Source organism: Bos indicus x Bos taurus, chromosome 12 (assembly GCF_003369695.1).
Source record: "Bos indicus x Bos taurus breed Angus x Brahman F1 hybrid chromosome 12, Bos_hybrid_MaternalHap_v2.0, whole genome shotgun sequence".
In the NCBI taxonomy this organism is placed as follows: domain Eukaryota; kingdom Metazoa; phylum Chordata; class Mammalia; order Artiodactyla; family Bovidae; genus Bos; species Bos indicus x Bos taurus.
In genome coordinates this window covers 28,735,280-28,752,019 of record NC_040087.1, presented here as the reverse complement: position 1 = coordinate 28,752,019, position 16,740 = coordinate 28,735,280, and the positions used below count along the sequence as shown (strand labels likewise).

At 43.5% G+C, this 16,740-nt stretch overlaps 1 protein-coding gene across 7 annotated transcripts in view; it reads left to right on the top strand.

The window, feature by feature from the left end:
• FRY (FRY microtubule binding protein) overlaps window positions 1–16,740 on the top strand; it is a 329,597-nt gene that overhangs the window by 63,740 nt on the left and 249,117 nt on the right. Inside the window, exon 1 of one of the 7 annotated variants that reach the window (XM_027557467.1) lies at window positions 15,003–15,177. The exons of 5 other annotated variants lie outside the window; for them this stretch is intronic. In XM_027557467.1, coding sequence (XP_027413268.1) covers window positions 15,108–15,177 — 70 coding nt within the window. In that variant the 5' untranslated portion in view covers window positions 15,003–15,107. Of the gene's footprint in view, window positions 1–15,002; window positions 15,178–16,740 lie in introns of those variants that run through there. One more of the 7 variants, XM_027557471.1, reaches the window with a different exon arrangement.

Sequence of the window (16,740 nt, the reverse complement as noted above, 5' to 3'; positions counted from 1 at the left end):
ACAACAAAATGTAAAGAGGTACCCTGTATCAGCAGGAAGAGGAGGTGTAGAAATATTCAGGAAACATGCATAACAGTTGAAGTGTTTAGATGAAATTCCTTAAGCGACATTTATGAGTGGCACAGTGGTAAAGAATCCACCTGTCAATGCAGGAGATGCAAGAGATGTGGGTTTGATCCTTGGGTTGGGAAGACCCCATGGAGGAGGAAATGGCAACCCACTCCAGTATTCTTGCCTGGAAAACTCCCTGGACAGAAGAGCCTGGTGGGCTACAGTCCACGGGGTTGCAAAGGGTTGGAAGAGACTGAGCACACACTAGAAGGAAAAGGTCTCAAATGGAAGTCTGAGTTACTCTTACCATTGAAGGGAGGGTTGGAGGAGGAAGGAGCCCTTAAGGCCATGAAACCAGAGGTAGAGGGAGAACAGAGGAGAATGATACCACAGAAGCCAAGTAAAGTCAAAATGTCGAAAGAAAAAGACCGATAGAGCCAGATGCTGCCAAGAGGCCAAGGAAGGTGAGGACTAGAAGGTTCCCTGGGGCCTGGGCAATGGTGATCCCTGCACACTCATTACTAGTGAGCTGGAATGGCAGCAAATTGGAGAGCAAGGGAGATTAGGAAGGGTCTTCAGAAAGTGTGTGCATGTTCAAGAAACTTGGCTATCAGGAAGACAGGGTGGTTCCTGGTTTCATCAGGTGTTGCTGAGTCCACGGTCAGCCCAGCTGACCATGTGTGGCAGGGCATTCTCCATCAAGCATCAATTCAACAGGCTCCTGGGCAGCGTGGTATTAGACAAGCGTCAAAAGTTTTAGATTCAAAGTCAATCTCGGACCCCTGCCTGCCACTTTCTAATACCTCCTGCTACTCCTAAGTAGAAAAAGTTTCAGACTCTCACTAGAGATGTTCTGGCCCTGATGCTTTGAATAGGACAGGTGCGGCCCAGCTCCACGGAGGACTCGCTCCTTATCGTGTGACAAGGAGCACCTGGCGTCCTACCCGAACGGGCACCTGCTGATTTGTAGGAGGGTGCAGGATTGCATCCAGGCAGTTCTCCCAGTGCTGGGACCTGGGCTGAGTCCTTTCCAGCTTAGGCTTGGGTTTTCCATCCATTATGAGTGAATTTGACTGGATGACGTCTAAGACCCACTCCTCCAGGTCCAGCGGACTTGGATTCTGCCTTCAGCGTTTGGTTTTTGTTTTCCCTTCCACATACCTCCCATGCTTTGCATGATTCCTAGAGTTTTTGGCCTACAACACACAGTTAAGAATGAGCCTTATCTGCAGCTGACATGGTTGGAAACTGTGGCCAGGAAATAAGAAATCGAACACCAAGAAAATCGAGACCATTTTCTTCCATCTTCCATCCCTCTTGGCTTTTTGCCTCTTTGTGCTGCCAGCTTAACACTTCCTCTTGGCCAAAATGGGAGTTTGTTCAAACAGATATCTGGGAGCCTGGAAGATTATGGACAGCTCCAATGGAAATGATTAAAGGCCTAGAGCCGCCAGTATAAAATCGCTGTGCTTTGACCGCCCTGCCATTGGTTAGAATACTTGCTGGTTCATTCATTTACCCCAGTAGCCGTTCATTCACTGACTATTTCCCGAGGGCCTCCTGTGTGCCGTGATGACTGGGCTCACCTGGGGTCCCAGGGCGCTGGTGTGAAGCGGTGAACACCGGGAACATGGAATCTGCCCTAGTGGAGATGATAGTCCAAAGAGAGAGGAAAGCGTATTGGGAAAAGTCACACGGTAAAGGCACAACAGCAAACTGTGATAAGGGCTATTAAAAGCAGCAATGAGGAATTTGAACAGTGGGTCCAGATTTAGACCAGGACGGCAGGGGAAGGCGTCTCTGAAGAAGTGATGTTTTGATTAATGGCACGATGAACAGGATTAGCCAAAGAGAACAGAGAAAGCACGTGGGGAGTGGAGTAGCACTGTCCAGACCCTGAGGTGGGGCAGGGCGAGGTGGCCAGAGGATGGGGAAGGAAGAGCAAGGGAGACGATGGGAGACTCAGGCAGGGCCAGCTGTGCATGACAGGCAAGCAGGGGGTTGTGGAAGAGGAGAAGAGTTTAGAGAAGGGTGGGGGTCAGTGCAGCACACGCTGCTGAGATGCCATTTAATGAAAGACCGAGCAGTGTCCACTGGCTCCTTGGAGACTACTGGTCACCTTAGCAGAAGTGCGGCCATAGGAGATAGACTGGAACTACTGAAGGAGAAATGGGGGGTGAGGTGTAGAGGCAGCCTCGCTGAGACGTGAAGCTACAGTGGGGAAGTTGGGAGGAGAAGGTAGGAATGGGAAGGAAACGTGGGATGAAAGAAAGGGTTTCGTACTGTTTCTTGTATACTTTTAGATGAGTGGTATTTAGCAATTTCAAAAAGACCAGAAAGATCTCACAGAAAGAGAAAGGTTAAGATACAAGAGACTGAGGGCGTGGGGTCCCAGCAAGGGGGCAGAGATGGGGTCAGACGAGGCATCTCCTCCATCTAGCCAGACACGTGGGGTGGTGGTTTAGGGAATTCAGTGGCTGAAAAATGAGGACCTTCCACACTGATGCCACCTGTGAGGCAAAGTCCTCCCTGAGCTGGCAGGAGGGGAAAAGGCAAGACCTGACAGCTGCAGAGAAAGGCAGAGATGGGAGCCCTGCTCCCCACATGCTCCCCACCTCCGATGGGGCAGCCTGGCTCCCTGCACCTGCTGGCAGGGCTCCTGTCTACTCACTGTCTGCCCCACTCATGGGGTCAGCATTCTCAGAGGTATCGAATATATTAGGAAGGCTGTTTTGATTTTGTTTCCTGGGGTTTAATGCCATATTGCACCACTTGATGTAATTTCCGTACAAATCCAGAGTATTCTGCCATGGGAGCAGTGCATTTGCTCTGGTGATTTTTCTTTCCTGTTTTGCATCCAATTAACTTCATGATGCCCCCTACTCTGTGTTCTGTTTTTACCCTTGAACTTGCACATACCCTTTCACCTGCTAATCTGAAAAGCACACAGTTTTGTCTTTTCTGGTTGTTTTGTGTAACTATGTCTCACAGTTCAGTCTGCCTTCCACCCCACTTTTATAGAACACGTTTTGAAGCTGGACTCTTTGATGCAAGCCCACTTACGAAAATATTCACATACTTTGCTTTGTGTAGTTTTTGGCTTCTCCCTCTCCAGATTACCCGCTCCTGCCTGCCCGTGATTAGGAGCTTTGAAGCAACACCTACAGTACGAACTAGAAAGTCCACTAGATCTTTCCTTTTCTTCCCTCTTCCCGTGGCCTCGCTGCTTTCTCCTCGGACCTTTGTCTTCGTTTAGCTTCCTCTCTGTGTCCTGTGCTTGCACTCTTCAGATCCCTGCTTCTCTGCTCCAAGCATCCAAGTTTTCACCTTCCTTCCAAGGACAAGAAGCAGGGATACCTTCTTGGAGATACGAGTCATCTCTTTTGCAGTTCATAAGTCCTTACTGAGTAGCTACAGAGATAATGAAGAATAAGGAAGGGAGTAAACACGTAGTTAGAATTTCCCTGCTAGGTGCATTCTTTCTGCTCTGTGAACCGTTATGGTTATCCTGCTCCAGAAAGCGTTGGTCCCGGTTCATAGACAGATGAACAAATCCCAGAGATGTTTGTGACTTCTTGAGACCTATTTTAGAGCCAGGACTGGAAACCGTCCTTCCTGGCCCAAAGTTCAAGGGGGCGGGAGGTTATCATTGTATCGTCTGGACACTTCATGAAAGAGAGGCCTCATGAAAGTCCTTGACTTGAATCCAATCTTAAAGTTGCTCTGATGTGAGAGTGGCTCCCTGGCAATCAGGAGTCTTTAGTCCTTGGATCCAGGCAGGAATCTTCTTCACCACTAGGTGGCGATGTAGCAGCATCGCAAGTGGTCCCCACGCAAACGGAACCGTAGACTTGGGGACAAGCCTTCTAGGGCTAAGGCGTTCGAACTTTTTTTTTTCCTTTTTAAATAATTTCCTGACATAAAACTAACCATTTTAAAGTGACAATTCAGTGTCATTTAGTGTATTCACGATGGTGAGCAACCACTACCTCTATTGCTCTGCAGAACCCCTTAAGTGTTAAGCAGATTCGTAACTGGGGAATTCTCCCCAATTCCCCCTTCTGTATCCCTGGCAACAGTCAATCTGCATTCTGTCTCGATAGATTTACCTATTCTGGGTGTTTTTCTAAATAGAATCGTGCAGGATGTGGCCTTTTGTGTCTGGCTTCATTCTCTTAATGTGATGCTTTCAAGGCTTATCCATGTAGCATGGGTCAGTTCTTTGTCCCTTTTTATGACTGAATAATATTCCACCGTATGGATGTACAACAGTTTATCTCTTCATCCACTCGCGGACATTTGGGCTCTTTCCACCTTTGGCCATTGTGAACAGTGCTTCTATGAAGGTGTGCTTGAGTCCTCGTTTTCAGTTCTTTGAGACATATACCAAGAAGGGAATTGTGGAGTCATTTGGTAATTCTGTTTTTAACTTTTTGAGGAACTCCTAAACTTTTGCATAGCAGCTGAACCATTTTGCATTGTCATCAGCAGTGTATAAGATTTTATTAACTTTTTTGAATGTGATGCATGAGAATATTTTACATATTTTATATAGCAACCCATCGTTCACAAGTGTGTATGTATATATCATATAGATGCATATATGTGTGTGTGTGTATATATAATGGAAGTTTTATGAAGTTGTGCTCAGCTTATTACTACATGATGCACTCAGTGTTCTTCCTGTTCTATTTTAATAGAGAAACAGGCTGGTTTCAATCCACTAAAGTAGTTCCACAACTCAAAGCAAAATGAAATCTTAAAATATTAGCTGTTAAGATCAGAGTACTATTCCAAGTGTAAAAAATAACTTATCTCCTTTCCATTTGGATAGTCAAAGAATTTAGGTCATCCATTAATTTATCAATGCACAAGCTTGGGGGAGAAGCTTATTTAACTTATGAAAATGACATTTTATATAGTATATTCTTGAACATGGACAATCTAGATCATATTCAAAGATGAGTTGTGTTGCATGTACTTGACAATGTGAGGATTGTAATTAGATGGTGTTCTATAGTCAAGCAATAAATCTGAGTGTCGTACCTGTGGTTTCTAGGAAAAGTCCTGTGATACTTGTGATTTTCACTTACAAATAGTTCTTTGTGTATCGCTTGAATATTTCATAGTAGAGTAAGATACTGCAGGGTGCAGTGGGGATGACAGGAAGAACAGGTGGTAGTAGAGGGAGAAAGAAGTACAATCAAGAGAATTGGAAGAAAAGCATGAGAAGCTTATCTCATGTGCAGCAATACTTTATCACCATCTTCAAGAATCACCTGAAGCTGAGCTCTTCTGGAAGATCTGGTGTTTCGGGAGCAGTGGAGGCCAGTGGTTAGAGGAAATTCTGTTAAAAGGAATGAAGGACTGATACAAGCAGGTCCATAGATACGACTGAGGGGGTTGATGGGCTGCTGCTGCTGTGGCTGAGATGGGGAAAAACTCCATATTACTTTTCCTTAACTTCTAACTGAAATCTTCCGTTTTCCTCAATTACCGGTATAGGCAATAAACCTAGTATTAGCAGTACCTTCAACTTCACTACCAATTGAAATCAGAGATAGTTTCATCCCATTAGTTACTTTAGGTCGATTTCAGTGTTATGTTCATTATTTAAAAATTATTAACTATTAAGCTCATCTCTCAATTGTGTTCAGTAAGCTATTAAAGAAATGGATATATACAATACCATAATTTAAAATTTTAAAATAATTTGATAGCTATTTTGAAATAACTGATTCTCCCTTTCACACTGCTGGTAGGGATATAAATTGGTGCAGCCACTGTGAAAAACCTCCAGTATGGAGGTTCCTTAAAAAACTGAAAATAGAGCTACCATATAATCCAGCAATTCTACTCCTTGGTGTATATGCAGAAAAAAATGAAAACACTAATTCAAAAATAACTAGTTCCCTTATAAGCCCATGTCTCTGATCTCATGTACACACACACATTCTGAGAAGGAGTCACTGGGCTTTGCCAAAGGGGTTTGTGCCCCCCAAATAGTTCAGAACCCCCTACAGCTGTCTTCCCAATAAGGGAGGCAGTACCACATGCAGCTCCCAAGCACAGGGACTGCTGTGGCTGGTCCAAGCTGAGATGCACTATAAAATACATAACAGATTTCAAATATTTCATGCAAAAAGAGAAAATACTTCACAAGTATTTTTTATTGCACACTGAATGATAATATTTGGTGTGTTGGGTTAAATAAAATATATTGAATCTCACCCGTTTATTTTTACTTATTATAAATGTAGGTACTTGAAAATTTTAAGTTGCTTATATGGACATCACCTGCCTTGTGTCAGATGTGAGCTCCAATCCTGGCTCAATTCACATAACCAGCCGTTATCTTCATCGTTGTTATTACTGTTACTCCAGCAGGTCCTAGCTGTCAGATCCCTATCCACTGGCATTTCCTCATCTCTAAGAGTAAATGGATCTTCCTGACCCAGGGATTGAACTGCATCTCCTGAGGCTCCTGCATTTGCAGGCAGATTCTATACTACGAGCATCACCCAGGAAGCCTAGAGAGCCAAAGGGGAGAGTATTGCTATGTTCATTCCAGAGTCAGCCTTCTTCCTAATACACTTTTTATTATCAGAAATGCCCACCATCTTATCTTACCCAAAAGCCCAACAGAAGCCCCACAATCTTTACCCTCCTTCTTTACTGTTCTGCTCCTCAATATTGTAATGAACAAAAAATTTTAATTGTATACATGAGAGTAACATACCAAGATGATGATATAAGAATTCATAGGCAAAGCAATATATATTTTTTTAATTTAAAGAAAGAGAAAAGGAGAAGTTCCAAGGGATATTCCCTTGGAGATTAAAGAAGATGGAAATAAGTCTTGAGGTCGGGTGGAGTCCCAGGCAGACATTTGCCACTCATCCTGTATTTATCCAGAGAGGCTGAAGTGGCATTTGGAGAAGACCCAGGCAAACCACCAGCAGATTCCTGGAGTTTGGAAATGGCCACTTAAATAGCAGGACAACCCTGGTGTGTCCCTAAAGCAAAAAATCCAGCAGGCTTTGTTCAGTAGCTGGGAGGGTGACAGTGTTTAAGAGGAAAGGGGTGATGAGGGACCTCCCACCCTTTTGTTGGTCTGATCCATAAACTGATGGAGCTCTGAGCATCTTAACACTGGTGCCCTGGGAATACAAAGCCCTTTCATCTACAGAACCTCCTCTGAGATCATGAAACAACTTTGTGTAGAAAGCAGATGCTCGCGAATCACGTGTGTCTTATGGATGGGAGGGGACTAGCTCAGACGCACAAGTGGCTCACGGTGGTGGTAAACGGGGAGAGGGGCCGACCGTGGGTTTAGGTTTCTCCATAGCTAACGCTGTGAGGGTCAGATTCACTACCTCCCACCTCTTGTTTCCCTGGGCTTCTCAGAGTGACCTCACCCTCCCTGACCGTCTGCAAAGATCATTATTCTCCCTTCTGGCTCCTAAGCATCTGTATCTGCTCTCCCCACCAGCCTGTTAGTTAAGCTGCTCCCTTCCATCATTCAGCCAGTTTCTAACAGCCCCACCCTCCTACACAAAGCGCTGCCTGTCTGGTCGGAGCAGGGTGGCGATTTCCCCACCCTTTCTAAAAACATGCCTTGCGAGACTCTCTCCATCCTCCAAAATACACTCAACCCTTCACAGTTACGTTTCCTACCACGTTTGAACTGAGCCTGTGCAAGGAGCATCTATCTAATGTTGGTGTTTTCTCTCGTTCACTGCCGTTGGGCCCAGACCCCAATGTACTACAGGCAGAAATCGGAGGGTCTGAACCACACGGCCCCAGGAACAGATGGTCATTTTGAAGATTTAGTCAGTGATGCTCAGTGAGGCAGACTCTTGTTTTTTAAGCTGTATTTCCAAATGAAGGGACATTCTGTATATCTTTTAATTGCTTCGTTCAACTCTTCTTAATCTCAGTGGTGATAACCTGGCTTTGTGTTAAGTGCCAAGTCACTTCAGTACTCTTTGGGACCCTAGCCTGCCAGGCTCTTCTGTCCATGGAATTTCCCAGGCAAGAATACTGGAGTGAGTGGCCATTTCCTCCTCCAGGAGATCTTCCTGACCCAGGGATTGAACCCACGTGCCTTATGTCTCCTGCATTGGCAGGCAGATTCTTTACCACTAGTCAGCTGTAGTTTATCCCTGGTTTCCAGGATGTGTCCAGTTGTATAGTTTTGTCCATTTTCCTCTAACCTGATTAAATCACTTTGATATTGTCTCATTCATTTCACAATAGACAGCACTATCATTTTCATATTGATTTATTTAATTCCCAATTATTTTTTGGTCCTGTGTCTGCTTCTCCTACTCCGAAGCCAGTGTGTGTTCTGTATTGGATATTTTTGATGCTAGCTTTATCAAAACATAGTTGAGAAGGTGAATCTGTTGCCAAAAATCCAAAGAATAAATGCCAAAGATTTACATGAAATAATTTATTGCCCAGTGTTCTGCTTTCATCATGATGTGGTTCCTCCCCATAGGATGGAGAAGCAAAGGCTGGCCTGCCCAAGAGATGAGGCAGTTGGGGATAAGAACCAGCATCCTTCATTCAGTAGAGATGTGTCCAAGGTCATAGTAGCAAGGTCAAAATTAGGAGCATAATAAAGAATTTCCTGATTCCCAATCATTCAGCTATTGTTGGTAGGTAACTGTAAATATGGGACCCTACCTAGAAGAAAGAACAAAATTTTAGCATACATAAAATGTTAAGTAGTGCGGGTATAAAAAATAATCAAAACTTCTGACTTTTTTCCAATTTCATTGACTTTGTATAGATTTCAGTGACTATATACAATAAATGGTGCCTTTGAGGAAAAGTTGATCTGACCCTTATGACTTAAACTCTCATATTTATTTTTATGCATGAAATTGGGAATATGAGTGGGAAATTAGTTCTAGCTCTAAAAAGTACTCAATTTTTATCATTAAAAAGAAATAGCTTACCATACTCAGAACTTTTAATGTAACTATGAGAAGGCTCTTTTTTGGTTTGTTAAATTATCATGCTTATGGGGAAGAACCAACGTTTTCTTAGTTCTCATTTAGATGGCAAATAGTGTTTGGGGAAGAGTGATGATTAATATAAATAAAACTTTTTTTTACTTTAAATATTGTGCATTTTTGGCAAATGTGATGTGCTAAGCAAATGTCATTTTTCACTTCTTCAGAGAAGATTTAAATATTTTGCAGCAAGTGCCATTTTTTACTTAACAAAGGGCTTACTATTTTATAACCCTACGTTGTTAGCTGTTGAAGCTAGTTATATTGGAGCTGTTTGCATCTCAGTGTAAATGGTACTTCAGGTTGCTGGTGGTATATGAAAGTAGAGTAGGCAAGTTATCAGTGCCTTTGTGATAAAAGTCAGAGGAGGTAACCTTTCCATGTTTTCTCTTTACATGCACATCTGTCTGAACACTATTAAATACAAGTGCCTTATATTTACTCTTCAGAAATTGAGGTCAAATCTTTATACTTGCAAAATAGATATGAACCACAGCACAAACATGCAGGCCCTACCATGAGAGCTTAACGGGAGGAGTAAATTGGATAAATATTGAGCTGACACTAAGCTAACCAGAACCTCTGCTCAGCTTTACCCTGGGCACTGGAAGTCAGCAGCACTAAAACACTAAATAATACTTATTTGTATGTGCACATTTAAGCTTTCTTTACCTTTGCAAAAATTCAGCCTTCCCTTGGTAGCCAGCAGAGGTGGGTGGCTGGAGCGCTGGACCCTCTGTGATGAGCAGGGTCCCTCTCTGCCCCTTTCCCTAACCTGGCTCTGGAGTGAAGGGGGCATTTTGTGCTGAGTGTTCTGGGTTCATTGCCAGCTGTAGATGGCTACTTAACAGTTGTCATCTTCCTGTGCCTTCACTTAACTCTCATAAAGAACTTGTGTGATAAGCGCTATTTTACAGACAAAGAAACCCAGGCCAGCAGATAGATATCCGTGCCTTAGACCCGCGTCCAGTTCCTTTGTCGTGTCCCCTGGTTCCGTGTGAAACCCCTTTGTAGGAGAGGTGAGTGAGGAAGAAAACTGGGTTCTGCTGCTATTTTTTAATGAAAACAATTTTAGGAGACACGATTCTCCTTGTTTATGTCTGAATCTGTGTAGCAACAAGCTGCCTTAATGAAGTTCTGTCGTGTTCAAAAAAAATTTAAATGTCTTTCAGTTCATTTCAAAGAATTATTTGTACTGGAGAGTAATGGAGTAAATGTTTTCAAAACTTGTAGAATCTATTTTTGGGAAGATTTGTATATGATGTTGATTTTTTTAAGGAATGATTATCACATTTCATGTTTATGAGATGAACGTTTCTGTGGCATCACTTCCTATTTCTTTCTCTAATTTCTTAGCATAGGATAGATCAGCCCAAATTATGCATAGACCAAAATAGCAGCTTACGATTGATGTTGATCATTTGTTCTTTAGATTGTCTCTAAAAGGTCTCTTCTACTGCTTAAAGAAAAACAAAACCCTTTCTCCACAGTTGTCTCTATTGATCTCAGCTGCTGTCTTGCCAACTCAATCCAGGCGTTGCTTAATTTGACTTGGAATTGTTCTTATACAGAAGCAACGTGTGGAATAGTAGGGATGTGATATATTTAGTGCTGTTTTGGAACCTGAAACTCCAAGTTTTCCCTTTATCAAAAATTGATAAAGGGATTTTCTCTGACATTACGTGATTTTCCTTTGTTTCCTCGGGACGCTGGTAAGACATTTCTCCTCTGCCTCACACGTTCTGTGCATGCATGTACACATCACTGTGACAATAAGTAACACATGTGGAGCCACGCGCAGCCATCCACGGGGGGGGCTGGATTCCAGTGCTAACCCAATCAACTCAATCAGACGCTTTCAAATCATTAGGTAATGGCTCTTTACGTTGGCAAGCGTCCAGATGGTTTGCCTTGCTTTGTTTTTGCCTTTTTTTTTTGAGTACCACACGTTTCAGTCTCAAAATTGACAGAGAAGGGAAAATTAAATATGAATTAGAACAGAAACCAATTGCACTTCTTGGTTATAATCAGAATCCAGGCAGGATGTGAAATGCTATGGGTTGTAAAATATAATCCATGAACCCTTTACCACCATCATCTCAACGCCACCCAGCAATCTGGGGCCTAGGGTGACCACTTGACCTCTGCCTTCTTGATATATACTGTGTTCTTAGTTCTTGCTGCACCACCCTAGGCTACCTTCAGTCCCTTAGGAATCTGGATCACAAAAAAGCACCCTTCTGGTGGGTTGGGGCTTCCCCAATAGATCAGCAGTAAAGAATCCGCCTGCAATGCAGGAGACACAGGAGATGTGGATTCTGAGCAACTAGGCATGCGCCTGTGGGTTGAGTAAAGGGTAGATGCAGCCCCACACCAGGCTGGACACAGCCCATTACCACCCCTTTACCAGCTTGGAGAGTGGAGTTCAGACTAGATTTCCACCCTCACTCGCCCCACCCCTACCACAAGTCAAGCATCCCTTAGACAGAATGCAACCTGTGCAGGTAATCAGATCAAGGTGAAAAATCATGGCATTCTTCTCTAGATTCCTTTTGGGTTGGGCTGCAGCCCCCAAGGAACAACTTCCTCTGGCCTAATGCTGGACAGGAAGGCAGTGAGGAATCCTGGAGAGCCAGGGGACCTCCTGCACTCCTTTTAGTGATAACGAAGGTCTTGGCATCTCTTCCCGAACTTTCGATAAAGAAGCTGGTAAGCATGATTCTGGTCTTGCTTGTGATTGAAGTAAATACATATAATTTAGAATAAGTGACTCAGGCTCTAAAATTTGCCAGGCCTCAATTTTATCAGCTATATGACTTTCACCTTTGACCTTATTTTATGCCTCTTTAAACCTCCATTTGTTCATCTGTAAAATGGGGCGATTAATAGCACTTCATTGTCTCCGGGTGAAGAATAAATATGATAAAGTAGGGACTTTCAGCACAATATTGTGTGCATGCGTACTAAATCACTTCACTTATGTCTGACTCTTTGCAACATCATGGACTGTAGCCCACCAGGCTCCTCTGTCCATGGGATTCTTCAGGCAAGAATACTGGAGTGGGTTGCCATGCCCTTCTCCAGGTGACCTTGCTGACCCAGGGATCCAAACCGAACTCTAATACTTTTCAATAAATGCAGATGGTGTCATTAATACTTATCACAGTCTCAGGTCACTTTCTGACTCCCTCCTCTCTCTCTGATACCATTTCCCTAAGACCTCCTGTTTTTCCTGTATTTCTGCTGCTTTTCTCTCCGCCCCTAACATCGCTGCCTAACTCCTAAAGATTCACGTTCTCCTAAGATTCTTAAAGAAGGGTTCCTCTTTTTACAGATACAAAAGCTGAAATAGCTTTAGTTCATCTTAAATGACGACTGATGTCTCATAAGAAGCCAGGGGTGCCTTCAGATTTTGTATTTAAGTACCTCTGTCCAGGTGCCCATTCCGACTACATTTTTAGAGTAAGTACCCCACCCTCACCTACCTAGAGAGGAAACAAAAGGATAAATGTCTTATCCCAGCTTGCAGCAGGTGTCATTCTATTTGATTTTCAGGCCTTTCAACAAAACAAAAGGCCTTTTCTGTTCTTTCACAATATATGCTCTCTTTAAAGGTACTTGAATGAGAAAAAAAGCCTACACCGGACCAGATTTCTGGTTCTAATGGACAATAACTGGGCTGTTAGTTGCTGATTCATTCTTCACAGGGAAAACTAGATGCCATTAGAAACATTTTTTTCTAAATAGCATTTAAAATTTTATGATAGCTTCCTCTTGAAGTACTGTATATGAGTGGCATTCTCAACAAATTAATACGTTTAATATGATAGTCACATGTATTTTTAACTCCTAAAAAAATATGTTTATAATAGAATTGAAAACTTCTAAAAGCCAGTTAAGATCTCTTTAAAAGTCAGAGAAAATCTGACTTGAGTAACAGTATATAATAGCATGTTTGGTTATTGTAGCTGTTTTAAATGCCTCCAACTTACTGTCCCCAAATAGTTACCACTGGTGTTCAGAAGTGATAGACCTTAAATGGTACCAAAAATGTATTTAACCTAAATTTAAAAGTTCGATTCTAGAGTCCCTAAGAGTTCATAATAAATGTCAAGGTAACAAAATTTAATTGTTTACTCTATGCAAGGCACTATGCTGAACACTTTCATAATGTCATTTAATCCTTCCAGCAAGTCAATGAGATCAGTACCACTATAATCCCCACTTTACAGATGAGGAAATTAAGGTTTAGTGAGGTTAATAGCTTGCCTTAGATCTTATAGCTAGAAAGTTCTGAAGAGTTTTGAGGGGCTTTGTGTTCATTAACTCCAAGGCACCCTGAAGCTTTCCTGTTCATTACTGCCGTCCATAGTGGGGGAGGCACCAGAAAGGGGGACATGGATATTAGTTTTTGTTCTCAAATGTAACAACCAATTCCGTAAATCCTTTGGGTCCTGTTTCACCTAGAATCTACATATTCAAAATACAGGTGATAAAACGAAATTAGCTCATTAACTCTGGTAAGCATGTAAATGAAAACTCAGTCGGTCTGAGGACACTTTAAGACAGTACTGATGAATGGTTGGAATTCTTGGTGGGGTTCTTGCCTTTTGTGTAAGGAGTTTGAAGAGAAAGCTGATTGTATTGATAGTGTCTTGGGGCATTTCAGGACACAGTCCTAAAGGTTCTCCTTCCTGTTAAAATGTTTAAAATTCTCAGTCTTAGAGAAGGTATACTCTCTCCCTGCCATTTGTCAAATGAACAGTTAATCCGGGTTGACTTTGAGTTGGGGGAGGGGCGCTCAGATTATTTTGTGAAATAATTATTAGCATAGTTTATCAGTCCCATTGCAATATGTTGATCATAAATGAACTGGGGATGGGGGTAGGATTCGTGGTTTATAGGATGTTTAGCCAAATCCCACCTGCACAAACGTAGCCTGTGAAGATTAAAGTATTGACTCCAATCCCCTAGCCAAGCTAAATAACAACATGAAACCACGCTAACTGAAGTCAGGACACCTGATACCAAGATTTCATGGAGGAAAAAAGCCATTGTGTAGCCAGGAATACAGCGCCTTTGCTTATCTTTTTAATACAAATAAAAAATAAGCTTTATTGGGCTCGGGGATTTTTAGAATACACAGGCTTGCCGGATGCATTGTGGAGCCTGGCGTTCTGTACACGACGAGCTTTCGTGGCTGGTACTGTCCCCTTCGGATGCACACGTTGGTAGGGGGTGGGTACCCCTCAAAAATGTCAGCATTTCTGGGAGGGAGCAGCACAGAAAGGAGGGGAGGGAAAAGCCCCGGCCGACATCCTGTTGTTATCAAGCTCTCCTCTTGCGGAGGGGCGGACGGAGGACGCTTTTCAGATCCACCACCAGATCCAGGGGTGCCACTGGGCCGCCGTAGCTGTGTGGATTCCGGGGACGGACGCGGGTGGGGGAGCGCGGCCGGTGCACCCTCCGGGGGGCGGGGAGCAGCTCACCCGGAGCGGGGCTGACCGGCGAGGATCCGCAGGAGCTGGGAGGTTTTTCCCACGGCTGAGTCGGGGCCCGGACTGTGGGGGCGGGGGTAGGGGGGACCCTCCCGGCGCATCCCTCCTGGCCCATCCCTCCTGGCGCATCCCCAGCCCTGCGTGCTGGGGTGCTGTGGGGCACCCCCCCCCCCCCCCCACGCTCACCCCGTGCAGGTGGGACTTCCTTGGCCCCGTACCTGCCGGGCCAAGCGTGTGGGCGACCGGCGGCCGGCGTCGCTGGCACTGGCAGACGCCTCCCAGGGCTACAGATCCGCACCCGGCGAATAGGCAGCCAGTCCTGGACCGGGAGGAGGAGCGGCCGAGCATCCCTCTCCCGCTCCGCCGCGTCCTTCTCATGAGGACTCGCCGGAGGTGGACCCGCAGAGCCAGCCTCCCAGCCGCTGACCCCGCTTACATCACGAACCTGTGACCAGCGCATCCCTCCCACGCCCGGTACCTGCTCCGTGCGGCTCACGGTCCAGCCCCGGGAACAGGCTCTTTGTATGCCGCCGACATGGCCAGCCAGCAGGATTCCGGCTTCTTCGAGATCAGTATCAAATATTTACTGAAATCCTGGAGTAATAGTGAGTAACAGAAAATAACCTTTTTTGTTTGTTTGTTTGCTGGGTGTTGCGTAAGATCTGAGCAATAAAAGCCTCAAGCGAAAAGCATAGGCTTGTGAGCCCAGGAAGTTTTTTCTTTTTTTTCGCTTCCATCTGCTATGAAAATCAAAATGTCAGAGACTGAACTAGCCTTCCTGAAGTGCAGAGGCTGTGGTGGAATTACGGTAGATGTGGTTTGATTAAATTTTCAAGTGAGATGGCCCTTCAGACTCTTGGTGAGGGCAGGACGGGGTATTCCAGGCTGCATTTCCTGCTTGGTGTGTGTTTAATGTGCTCAGGTTTTATCGAAATGATTTCATGAAGTGTCAAAGGGGTGTGGCAGGGCTTCAGAGTACTTCATAATTGTTTTATTAGGGTATTGTCTAAAGAAATAAAAAGTACTTAATGGTCCAAAACCTGGCTCATCTTTTTTTAATATAGAGGCACTTGCAGATTTATTTTGTCTCTTCCTTGTCCATTGGTTGGTGTTCAGAATTATACTAGTATATAATGTTAATATAATAGTACTTAATACTTGAATTTAAAAAAATCCTGATGTTCGTCGTAGTCCAGATAATGTGCTTTTCTGAAACATAAACAAGTGAGTTGCTGACCGTAAAATCATTTATTAGAATATCAGAATGTTATGGCTTCTGAAGTTAGGGTTCTGACCTACTTAAAGCTTTTAACAGGAAGATCTTTCAAAAAGACAACCTCTAAGGCATCGTGGATCTGGAATCAAATTAAAATGAGGCCTTCAGGTGATCAGTGATGCCTTGCATTTTCTGAACAGTTTAAAAACAAAGTCTTCTCTATCTCACTGATCAGCCTTTGTACTTGCTTTGGATTAAAAGACTGGCTGGTATTACAGGTCCTGAATTGTTTGAAATTAAAAAAAAATTTTTTTTTCCAAGAAAAATTTTATGTTGTATTGCGTGCATGCTAATTAACCTACCTGCAGGTCCAAGAGCTGGTGATTAATTATCTCCTGCACAAATGACCTGTGGACAAGATTGTTTGTATGTAAACAAAACAGGGGCAGGAAAACCTGTGACTTACTTGCTTTGAAAAAAGAGACAGAGTACCTTCGGCAGGAAGGTGTTCAGGGATATGCATCTTATGCTATCCATAGAAACCATCTTTTCCAGGTCATTTTGCGCCACTGTATACACCAAGGGGCTTGTCTGAAGCTGTTTTTCTACAAGTGGGAAGCCATTTGGGAGTAATACTGTCACCCCAACAACATTCCTTTGTTACAATCATAATTCATTTATCTTGGATTCATTATTTGTGTTAATACTTCACACATAAGGATGAATCTTCTTTTGTCTATTCCCCCCTTTGATTAGTGACAAGAATTGGACATACAAGGTTCTTTATGCAGTTTTCCAATTTCTGGAAAGACTTACTGTGAGTTTGAAATCCGTGATTTCAAATTCAGTGATACTGAATCATTATTTTGAGCGTGTTAAGACCAGATTATTTTCTTCTGTCAATTTCTGTCATTGCCTCATTAGATAGAAAATTATGTTGGGACAATCCTGA